This window comes from Culex quinquefasciatus, chromosome 3 (genome assembly GCF_015732765.1).
Source record: "Culex quinquefasciatus strain JHB chromosome 3, VPISU_Cqui_1.0_pri_paternal, whole genome shotgun sequence".
NCBI classification, from domain to species: domain Eukaryota; kingdom Metazoa; phylum Arthropoda; class Insecta; order Diptera; family Culicidae; genus Culex; species Culex quinquefasciatus.
The window spans coordinates 113,930,417-113,942,600 of record NC_051863.1 but is presented as its reverse complement, the minus strand read 5'-3'; the positions used below and the strand labels follow the sequence as shown (position 1 = coordinate 113,942,600).

Here is a 12,184-nt window from a genome sequence, read left to right as displayed (position 1 = left end):
TTCAAATGCAGAGCAAGAAATAAAAAAATAAAATCAAGAAAATTAATATGAAGATGGTGATGAAGAAACTGCACGACGCACAAGATATCACCAATAACATCAATTTGAACTCATTTGAATACAAGTGTTTGTGTGAGTAAATGCACTTAGGGTAAGAAAGTAATAACAAGAAAGAATTTTTACCCAGGACCACAAAACGTTCCAATTAGAGTCGGAAAAGTTATAAGCGATTCGACAGAGTTGAAATGTTATGAAAAATGCAATTGAACTCACAAAACAATACTTTTTGCAATTCCGTCGTGAAACTACTTACTTTTCCTGTCATTCTCGCATGACGAAAAGGCCTACTTTTCTGTACTAAAAATAAAAGTTTCGACAAGTGTTACTTTTCCACACAAGTGCTGAAAAGTTCTACTTTTCAATATTGTTTTGATTTTTTTAGTGAATTATCTGACATTGACAATGGACTTAAAATTCCATTCAAAGAGTTTTTTTTTCGGAATTTCAAAAAATGGTGTATGGAACTTGTTTCAAAACTTGATTTTTTCAACAATCGTCGTATTTATCCAACTCGGTAAATAGATAAATGTACGACTCGTGCTGAAAAAATCATCTTTTTGCAACTCGTTGCAAAAACTACTGTTAAAGCATTCTAAAAATTTCGGAGGGTAAGTTTTGTTTCAGCTCATCAAAAAGACTTTAAAAAAGAAACGGACCCTCAAAGCTCTGCTTGACCCTACCAGTTTAGGCTGCAACATGCGCACTCAAAACTTGGGTGGATCATGCCACCGAACCAGGACAAGGGGAAATAAACCGATTTTTGGGACACTGGTCAACCTATTCTAATCACTTTTTGCAGTTTTACACAAAACTAAATCTCTTTTTTTATTGACCGTCATCAGTGGTGACATTGAAATTTGTATGACCCAATGTCACCCCTGATGACGGTAATCAAGAAAGCGAAGTTGCTTGATGACTTAAATTTGATCTATTTATTAAATACCTACTTCAAGATAGTGTTATTAGAAATGGCATAAAAAAGGCATATTTCTCAAGCATGCTGAGAACAACACCCACCACATTAACTCTCAACAGCGGAGTTTCCCCATTCCAGACAGTTCAACAAACTTTCCGAAAAATAAAAATCCAAAGGGAAACAAAACCCAAGAATAAAACAAAAACAAAAAAAAACCCCAAAACAACAAAACTAAAACCTTAAAACATGACATAAGACAGCAATAGGGGGATGGTGTCGCTATTTTTAGACCACGTTTTCCACTTTTTCTCATCGAAACCGACTGCTTTATCGACTTAATTTTGCTGGGCGAGATAGGACGCCGTCTATTTTTAGACGATAACTCAGCACTTTTCCACTCTTGCACCTCAAAAAACCAGGTGGCAGCACGATGTAACGCCACGTCCCTATGGATGTGTTCCAAATACAAACAAAAATGGGATTAAAAATGATGAATGTTGCCACGAGTCGAATTTAGAAAGCACTTGGGCATTCCATTTGAAACGAAACAGCATTTGAAAATTACCTTCAAATTAGGCAGGGCTGTGTTGATACTATCAAAACATGCAAGAATCCCGAATTTCGTAAAAATCGGACCACCCTCTCAATTTTAGTACCTCCCCAAAAAAATAGACCTTTCGGCGATGTTTGAGCGAAACCCTTTTTTTAATTTATATTTATTCAGATTTTCTTTTCCATGTACATTCATTCAGTTAAAATATTATTGAGTGTCCAATCACAATCGATGACTTTTCACCTCAATTATAAATACTAGCAATTTTCATTTATTCATGAAATAGTTTGAGCGAAACCCTGAAATATGTAGCCCATCAGTATAGGGACGTGGCGTTACATCGTGCTGCCATCTGGTTTTTTAAGCACAAGAGTGGAAAAGTGCTGAGTCATCGTCTAAAAATAGACGGCGTCCTATCTCGCTCAGCAAAATTAAGTCGATAAAGTAGTCGGTTTCGATGAGAAAAAGTGGAAAACGTGGTCTAAAAATATCGACGCCATCCCCCTATGGGAAATCTACTTGACCGAAATGTCAAGCTGATGTATGCGTTTATCTTTACCTTTCTTCATCGGTCTGATGGCCGAGCGGGCTAAGGCGCCAGTCCTTACTATTGGTGCTGGGTTTGAATCCCGTCGGTTGCAACTTTTTTTTGTGTTTACAAAAATTGTACATGCACCGTATACTATTGAATGCCTTTTTTTGACGAAGCACAGCATGCACATCACCATGCTATTGCATGCGATTTTACCATCGGATGTTTTACTGTGTACATATTTGGAGTCGCGAGACTGGATTTATGGTGATTTGTCAACAAATCTACTTTATTTATGTTAATTTTTCGAAAGGTGTACAAACTTTTTTTGCACCTTTTTTGATTTTTGTAATAGTATTTGTTTTAGAACTTTTTATAGAAATCATCCTTTCGTAAGATTTTTGTAGCAAAATGTTCGGCATGAGTTCCTGAACAAAACGTAGTACATTCATCCCACATATTCGGAACACCCACAAATTCGGAACACTTTTATGATAATTTGTCAATAGCATGCCAAAAGTAGCTTTTCTGTCGACCTTACTATTTTTAGAACCTTCATTTGGACATTATCTTGCTATTTCACTAGTAAAAGTAGTACTTTTTGAACAAAAAACTTCATTCCAAGACTATTTTGTCCAGAGCAGCAAAACACTGCCTCCGAATGGCCTGTTTCATAATTGTGGGGCCTCCCACAATAATGGAACACCTGAATTTAACTGATATTTTCACAAAAAAAAAGTTATCAAACCATGTATAAAACATCACTAAGCTTGAGTTTCATTGGTTTCTGTGAGTGAAGTCACTATTTGGTAATAAATATGTACTCCTGGAGAGATCCAAAGTTTGTTTACATTCGTAAGAAAAAAGTGTTCCGAATTTGTGGATTTCAAGGGTCAAAGTAATTCTTCAAAAACTTCATATAAAAGTTAAAATTTGCAGATGTTCGATACAGCATTCGAAAGATCTCAAGAAAAGCTTTCAAATGAAGGTAAAAACGAATCATTAAGTTCAATTATCGATTTGCTATGATTTTTTGAACATTGGCCAATCTGGAAACCGTTCCGAATATGTGGGATGACTGTACTAGGTTTTTGTCAAACTTAAAATTGTTAACATGTTTCATCACAAAATGTGCATACTGCATAGTGCTCAAGGGGTGTAAATACTTTTTTTACATACTGTAAGAATCACTTATCGACATAAATGAATATGTTTCGTTCCAGAGACATCGAATTTTAAAGTTTTGAGTATTTGAGATTACCAAAATTAGCTTCATTTGCCGCATTTGCTAGAAGCACACAGGAGCTCATAACAATAATTACTACTTGGTGTTCTGGGAGATTATTTATTTATTTTATAATTTTAGACAATATAGAAAAACATAATACACTCCTAGTAGGTAGTTCTCGATGTTGAACTGGAGGAAGTTTAAAGCACCAAGCGTAGCACCATCAGCCTACACAGTCAGCGGGCCTTATGTGGGCCGGCTCGATGGATCAAGAATATAAAGTGGGGACAAAATATGAGGACGCGACAAAACCCGAAACCCCCGACGCGGGATGTGCCTTTCCGCATGCTTTGATTACTAATATACGATCGATCGATCGAAACTCGAAACCCATTCACGCGGGCGTTGCGTTGTTCATTGTAAGAAGTCGCATATCCCATATCTACAGGTTGTGAAGGTACGCGTAGAGATACAGGTGGAGGAGCCAACCTGTCGTCGATCACTACTTTGTAAAAACCTGCTTGGAATCGCTCAGATGTTATCCGGTTTCCCGTTAGCCATTGTTTTCTGTTATAAATTTCATTCTTTCGTGTTTTTAATGAATTGAAATAAACCGAACGCATGAAATCGTATATTGATTACATCATTGGAAAGTTATCCGCCGCTGCAGCGGTGTTTGTCAAATTTCAAATGACCTCAAAAGAACTTTTTTGTGCTATGACTGCCGATCTACACATGATTTTCCCATGTTCATAAAAATTCAACCTTGATTTCAACTCAGATAAACGCATGATTTTCCCGGGCGTCCCTATTCGCCATATATTTTCCTAATAGCCCCAGTTAACAGTTGATCACTCTTATTTGTAATCCTCTTCACAGCAAAAAATTCGATGGTAAAATCGCATGCAAAAGCATGCACATCACCTTCGTCAAAATAAACACTTCATATTACACACTGCATGTACAATTTTTGCAAACACAAAAAAAAAGTTGCAAACGACAGGATTCAAACCCAGCACCAACAGTAAGGACTGACGCCTTAGCCCACTCGGCCATCAGACCGAAGAAAAGACGTAAGGATAAACGCATATATGAGCTTGTTATTTCGCTCAAGTAGGTTTCCTATACTGATGGGCTACATATTTCAGGATGTAAAATCACATAAAATTGCATTAAATAATGCAATATTTATTTTACACCCAGGCCTTTTACACGCAGCTGGATTACTACTTTTTTAGCTGTGAATTGCTATACAAAAGCAATCAAGTTAGAATGCTTCGTAAAAGAAAATATTTGGTGGGCAATTATGCGTAAAATGTAACGATTGGACAATTTTCAATTGCAGTTTCTTGTTTTTTTGTTTAAACTTATTAAATTCAAAGAGCCAACTTATCTACATGAAGAACTTTTCTTTAGTAGATCACAACGTACACATAACATTCTAATTCCCACTCATCATACTAATTATCTGGGGAATTCATTCGTAGTTTGTGGCGCACGCCTGTGGAATGCTTTGCCTCATCGTCTGAAAAATCTTACTTCTATTAGTGATTTCAAGCAACAGTGTTTTGAAACCGCCTTGAGTCAGGGGTACTAAAAAACATTCAAAAAGCAAAAACTGAAAATTTGGTTTATTGGACCTTTAAAAAAAAAAAACAAATTTAAGGAACACTTGATAGAAACAGTTTCTTGACCAGTTCATTTTGTTACTTGAATTCTTCTTGTTGAAGTCATTTTCATTTGTTTTTTGTTTAAGTTATTTCTCTTTGTTTATACAATAATCATTTTTTGTACTCTATCCTAATTTTTAAATAGATTTAAGTTTTTTTTGTAGTCTTATCATATTCGAACTTAATGATGTCTCTGTATACGATAAAAGGCTTGCCCTTATGTATATTTTTGAAATAAAGATACAAATACAAATAATACTTGGTGTTGTTTCAAATGAATAACAGTCCAGACTCGATTATCCGAAGGTCTTAGAAAAAAATCACTTCAGATAATCAAATCTTCGGATAATCGCACGGTTTATTCCGTAGAACAAACTAAAGATACAAAATTCGGCAAGTCTGATATTTGACACCATAAAAGAAGAACTCGTTCCCGTCATTTTTCAAGGTTTACCAAAATATTGTCCGTAGAGCAACTTTTCTGTTTTTTTTTTCGATTTTATAAGATATTTCTTACGAAATGTCGCTGTAAATCTAGGCTTCATCCATTAAGTACGTCACGCTAAAATCAGCCAAAATTTACCCCCCCCCCCTTCCCCCCCTTTGTCACGCTTTTCCTATACTTATAACATGCAATGTCACAATTCCTCAGACCCCCCCTCCCCCCCTAGAGCGTGACATACATCAAATTTCTTTAGAATATAACTTGAGGGACAAACATATGACCTCCAATAAAAAGATTCCGATCCAAACTTACCAGATTTCTAGCTTTCTTTGTAAATATATTTTTTTTTTGTATAATTTGTATTGAAAATACAGCAACATATTGCCTGGATACAAATTTGAGTAGGGGAAATAAACCCATTTTGATCACTTTAACTTGAGCTATTTATTACTTTGGGACAGTCAAAAACACTTTATTAAAGCTGTAATTCATGATCAAAGTGCTGATAGGCCGATAATAGAAATAGGCTGAGAAAGGGTATAGTTCCCCTACTAAACAATGCAAACCATAGATTACACTGACCAACAAATTTCTGCGTAGGCTCACCTCGAGGGGAAGCATGATCTTTGGGGTCCCCAAAACACGTGCACTTTGAATTTTCAAAATTTTTTAGGCAGGGCCAAATTAGTGCTGTTTGATTCTCTTACATATTGCATGCAAGAGCGACGAACCGCCTTAAATCTTTAATTCCCATACAAACTTTGGAGAAAACCCATTCGGGCCTGCCTAAATATGTTTGAAAAATTCAAAGTGCACGTGTTTTTGGGGACCCCAAAGCTCGAGTTTAGCCTGCGCAGTTGTTTTTGACATTTTTGGAGGTCAGTGTTGTTTTATTGAAAATTGAGCAGTTCTCTAGGATTTCGGTCATTCGATTTTTTTTGTATTTTTTAATCCGACTGAAACTTTTTTGGTGCCTTCGGTATGCCCAAAGAAGCCATTTTGCATCATTAGTTTGTCCATATAATTTTCCATACAAATTCGGCAGCTGTCCATACAAAAATGATGTATGAAAATTCAAAATCTGTATCTTTTGAAGGAATTTTTGATCAATTTGGTGTCTTCGGCAAAGTTGTAGGTATGGATACGGACTACACTGGAAAAAATAATACACGGTAAAAAAATTTGGTGATTTTTTATTTAACTTTTATCACTAAAACTTGATTTACAAAAAACACTATTTTTAATTTTTTTATTTTTGATATGTTTTAGAAGGCATAAAATGCCAACTTTTCAGAAATTTCAGGTTGTGCAAAATCACTGACCGAGTTATGAATTTTAATCAATACTGATTTTTCAAAAATCGAAATTTTGTCGTAAAATTTTCAACTTCATTTTCGATGTAAAATCAAATTTGCAATCGAAATTTTGATAAAGTGCACCGTTTTCAAGTTATAGCCATATTTAAGTGACTTTTTGAAAATAGTCGCAGTTTTCATTTTTAAATGAGTGCACATGTTTGCCCAGTTTTGAAAAAATATTTTTGAAAAGCTGAGAAAATTCTCTATATTTTGCTTATTTGGACTTTGTTGATACGACCTTTAGTTGCTGAGATATTGCAATGCAAAGGTTTAAAAACAGGAAAATTGATGTTTTCTAAGTTTCACCCAAACAACCCACCATTTTCTATCGTCAATATCTCAGCAACTAATGGTCCGATTTTCAATGTTAATATATGAAACATTTGTGAAATTTTCCGATCTCTTCGAAAAAATATTTTGGAATTTTCAAATCAAGACTAACATTTCACAAAGGCCAAACATTCAATATTACGCCCTTTTAAAATGTTTGTCTTGATTTGAAAATTCGAAAAATATTTTTTCGAAAAGATCGGAAAATTTCACAATTGTTTCATATATTAACATTGAAAATCGGACCATTAGTTGCTGAGATATTGACGATAGAAAATGGTGGGTTGTTTGGGTGAAACTTAGAAAACATCAATTTTCCTGTTTTTAAACCTTTGCATTGCAATATCTCAGCAACTAAAGGTCGTATCAACATAGTCCGAATAAGCAAAATATAGAGAATTTTCTCAGCTTTTCAAAAATATTTTTTCAAAACTGGGCAAACATGTGCACTAATTTAAAAATGAAAACTGCGACTATTTTCAAAAAGTCACTTAAATATGGCTATAACTTGAAAACGGTGCACTTTATCAAAATTTTAGTAAAGTACTTTTGATTGCAAATTTGATTTTACATCGAAAAATGAAGTTGAAAATTTTTACGACCAAAATTTCGATTTTTTGAAAAATCAGTATTGATTAAAAATTCATAACTCGGTCAGTGATTTTTGCACAACCTGAAATTTCTGAAAAGTTGGCATTTTATGTCTTCTAAAACATATCAAAAATAAAAAATTAAAAATAGTGTTTTTTTGTAAATCAAGTTTTAGTGATAAAAGTTAAATAAAAAATCACCAAATTTTTTTACCGTGTATTATTTTTCCAGTGTAGTCCGTATCCATACCTACAACTTTGCCGAAGACACCAAATCGATCAAAAATTCCTTCAAAAGATACAGATTTTTGAATTTTCATACATCATTTTTGTATGGACAGCTGCCGAATTTGTATGGAAAATTATATGGACAAACTAATGATGCAAAATGGCTTCTTTGGGCATACCGAAGGCACCAAAAAAGTTTCAGCCGGATTAAAAAATACAAAAATTAAAATTGAAGAAAAAAGACCGATTTCGTAGAGAATTGCTCAATTGGTTTATAAGAGTAGCACGGGCAAAAGTGCGCATTAGCTTTTAAATACAGTAGTTGTTCGGTAACTGGGCGTTGTTTAACTGGGCTGCTTTTTAACTGGGCGCTCGATAACTAGGCCGTAGCCCAGTTAAAAAGCAGACAAACGTCAAAAAACCAAAACAAACCAAAATGACCGAGGGATTAATGGATGCAATAATCATATTCAATAAATAAAAAACTTTTTCAAACTTTTGTTTAATTTCAAGTTACAACTAAAGAAATATGAAAAGTAAGCATTGTAAATAAATTTGAGTAACTTTTATTTTTAAATTTCATCTGGAAAATATTATGCATCGGTGGTCCCCTCGTTATTTTTTGTTCAGCCCAGTTAACGAGCAACATTCGGTGACTGGGCTACGTTCTCAGCCCAGTTATCGAACAACTACTGTACTTAATTTCAACCTAAAAAGCTCATATTTTTGGTTTCGACTTGTCTTAGGGTCAATTTTATGTATTTAAAAAAAAATGGGAGAAAATTTAAGTTTGTGAAAGTTGTTGGGAAAAGTCACTTTTGGGCCATTCTGATCTAATATTTGTAGTTTACAAAATAAGATTTACACAACTTCAAAGTTTGGAATGCGTTTCCGCCTTTTGAGCGCGGTTTGCCTTATGAGATTCGGCCTTTTGACCATTCGGCCTTTTGGGATTCGGCCTTTTGAGATTCGGCCTTTCGTAGGAGTCCCAAAATTTGCATTTTTGTATGAAAAAAATTCAAACACATTGGATAACTTTTATTTCTGATGAAATTGATTCAAAATCATAAAAAAAACTATTTCTGCCGAAATAGAACCAAAAATATAACTTATGCGAAAATAGTAAGGTTTTAACCCTTTAATGAAACTATAGCTGTATAAGTACTACTAAGTTCAAATGCGGTGCAAAGGTGCGCTCTTAATTTTTTTAGACCAATTGCCTGGTTTTCGAGATGTAAGCGATTTGAGATAAATCCTAGTACTACGTTTTGAAGGCCATGGAAAAGGGAACCATTTGGTATATAGAACGAATCAAAAATATTGTATGGTCACCAGCGACAAAACGATTACCATTAGGTGCGCACCTTTGCCTCACTCTTACTCTACCCAAAATTATTTTTTTCAATCCTCTGCCATATTACATCACATTTAAAAGCATTTTCGAATCAATTACATTGTAATGAATAGTTTCCTGAAAATAGGGTTCAAAATAGGCAAAGGTATGGCCGATTTTGTAACTTTCTTCAAAAATTCTGGATTTTATTACCCTTCACATGACTACTTTTACGTTACGGCATTTTATTTAACACTACTTTTGGAAGCTCGAGTCGTGGCATCAATATGGCGGACCTTCCCGTATCTTCTTAAAAATATTATTTAGAATTTTTAAATCCAAGGCGGCCAAAATAGCCATGATTAAAATTAAAAAAAAATGAATTTGTTAATTTTATATGCAATCAACTATTTAATTGTGACTAAAATAAAGTTACAGAGGTCACATTTTATGTTGAAAATAGTAAAATAAAAAAATACTCTTGGTTCGATTATTCCAATTCCCATACAAACCTCGGGATAAAATACTAAAAGTGAAACAAGAATATCATAGAACAAGAGAACTAAAGTTTCGTAAGACAATAGTTGCTCAAAATGACCTCCTGAACACGGTGAAATGAAAATCGGTTCTGGATCGTTTTTCTCCAGTTTCGCTGCAAAACTCCCACGCAGGGATGGAATAACCGCAAAAAAAAATCATTTTCGCTTATGAACTATCTTAACCCGCGAAAGAAAGAGCAGGCAAATCACGCAAAAGAAAATCGCTCCCGAAATTCTCCAAGAAAATCAATCTGCTGATGATTTTTTTGTGAATTTCCTTATTTTTTTTTATTTAGCTTTATTTGCAACAATGTTCCATCCATGTGACAGGTCATTTTCGACGTGTGATGTTACACTTGCAAGTGTAGAAGTGAAAAGGATGTTTCGCCGAATAATCAAGATGATGATTTTTTCAGATTCCTTTTACAAATCTTTCGTGAGCGAGAGAAGAGAGCCATGCTCCCTTCGGATTTCTTCTCTTGATGACCGTCCAAAGATTTTCTTTTGATGATGATTATTTAATCGCTGCTCCCACGCTTTCCAAATCACCTTGCATGTTATTTCAAGAAAAGTGACCACACCCTAAGACCCTTGTGATGTCCGCGAAAGGCACGACTTCCGGAAATAATGCGCTTCCAATTTTGGAGACCGAAGGGACTCGGTTTGCTCTTGCCAGCAGCTACTGGACTTCGAACAAGTTCTACATGAATTTATGATTATCATTGATGGCCGTGATATTTCTGCAGACTGTTTCAAGCATTCAAACTTGTAATTCTAATAAAATTTTGCTATTGAGGCGCATTCAAGTAGAGTAAATGAGTAAATTGTAAATTTTGGAATTTCGGACTCACGCTAAATTTACACACAAACACAATTAGTTCGCCGTATTATTCCACCTGATTTTGGATTCCTATTCCATCGCACTCAATGATGAAGCTGCCGTTCTCCTGCTCTGTGACGGTGAATTTCGCCTGAAATTAGAAACTGCAAATTTAAATGCGCTCCAAATGTAAACGAACATTTATGCGAACTTACATCCGTCATCATTTGCGCCACGTGAATGGCCGTCTGGGTGTGCAGCGTGAGGGGTTCCGTTTTTATCCGGCTGCGGCCTTCCGCCAGCGCCATCAGCACCACCACCATGTCCTGCACGTGGCGGTCAACGCAGGCGCGAAGCTTATACGCGGATTTAATTACGTTCGCCGCATCTTCTCCGATCCGGAATGCGTCCTTTTGGCGACTGCCCAGCGCCGCTCCACCCATCACCACACCGGTGGTCGTTTGAATGCCCAAGCTAATGGAAAATGTGTGAATTATGAGAGCGGGGTCATTTTGAACTGCATATGCGTGCAGAACTTACATGATTCCGGAACAGTTGTCCGTCGCCATGTCGACACTCTCGCGGTACTCCTCTATGTCGATATCTTCACGATAGATTCGTTTGAGCATGTTTTTGGCACCTCCCGAAAGGTCTTTTGCCACCTTGATCGGAACGGCTCCGGAGACAAAGCTCCAGCCGTAGCATTTGTTAATGACTCCAAAGTCGACCAATGTGACCGGTCGCAACGATCGAATCGATTTGACGTGAACCACGCAATGGCCTCCCCCCTTCGGAAAGTAGCCCCGTCGGAACAAGTCAAAGTCAAACGTAGCGCCAAACTTTTCCATGTTTGGCCGAAAGATTTCTGTCATGAAATCAACCTGCGGGGCCATTTCCACGTTTGTGCCACCCTTTAGGTCCAGCGTAATCGCTCCTGAACCAAAGATCGCCACCGGCAGAACGGCCTGCATCAGCAAACTAACGCTCCCAGCCGTTTCGATGTGCGCCGTAAATTTCCCTCGCCCAATTTCCCCCGGATGAAATTCTATCTCAGTCGAACCTATCTCCAGCCCTTTGGCTTCGGCACTGCAAAGGTCTCGTAATAGTTCAATGCCCTTCATGTGTTGTGCCAACAGGCCTGGTTTCTTGCGGCCACCGCGAATGTTGAATATCCGAATGGGCTTCCGGCAGAGCACACTGAATCCGAGCGCCATTCGGAGAATTTGTCCGCCCTGAAGAAAAAAACAAAATTTAACGAGTGATTTCAACAGTTGAACCAAAAACAAATCTCCAAGCTTACTCCTTCTAGCATGCTTCCGTCGATATCCATGGGTTTGGCCATATTCAGATCGTATAAAACTAACACAATATTTCACAAAATAACGCAACTTTTAACTTAATCACTGATAAATTAAAATTATCAGTCCGGCCCGGTGTCTAATCGGGAAATTTTGCAGATTTGCAGTTGTTTACCCCAGAAACGTCAGTTTCTGACAGTGAAGTTGTAGCGATCATTTCGGAAAAGAAGGTGTGCATCTGCTATTTAGGGAGAATTCTTTTATTACGTAATGCAGGTAGGGGG

At 36.4% G+C, this 12,184-nt stretch overlaps 1 protein-coding gene across 1 annotated transcript; it reads right to left on the bottom strand.

Moving 5' to 3' along the window:
* Positions 1-10,548: 10,548 nt before the first annotated feature.
* On the bottom strand, positions 10,549-12,078 carry LOC6041970 (RNA 3'-terminal phosphate cyclase). The gene is made up of 4 exons (XM_001851092.2): positions 11,903-12,078; positions 11,143-11,834; positions 10,818-11,076; positions 10,549-10,753 (listed from the first exon to the last, which is right to left on the bottom strand). Exons 1-4 carry the CDS (start codon positions 11,942-11,944, stop codon positions 10,670-10,672), a joined length of 1,077 nt encoding a protein of 358 aa, XP_001851144.2. The 5' UTR covers positions 11,945-12,078; the 3' UTR covers positions 10,549-10,669.
* Between the last annotated feature and the right edge of the window lie 106 nt (positions 12,079-12,184).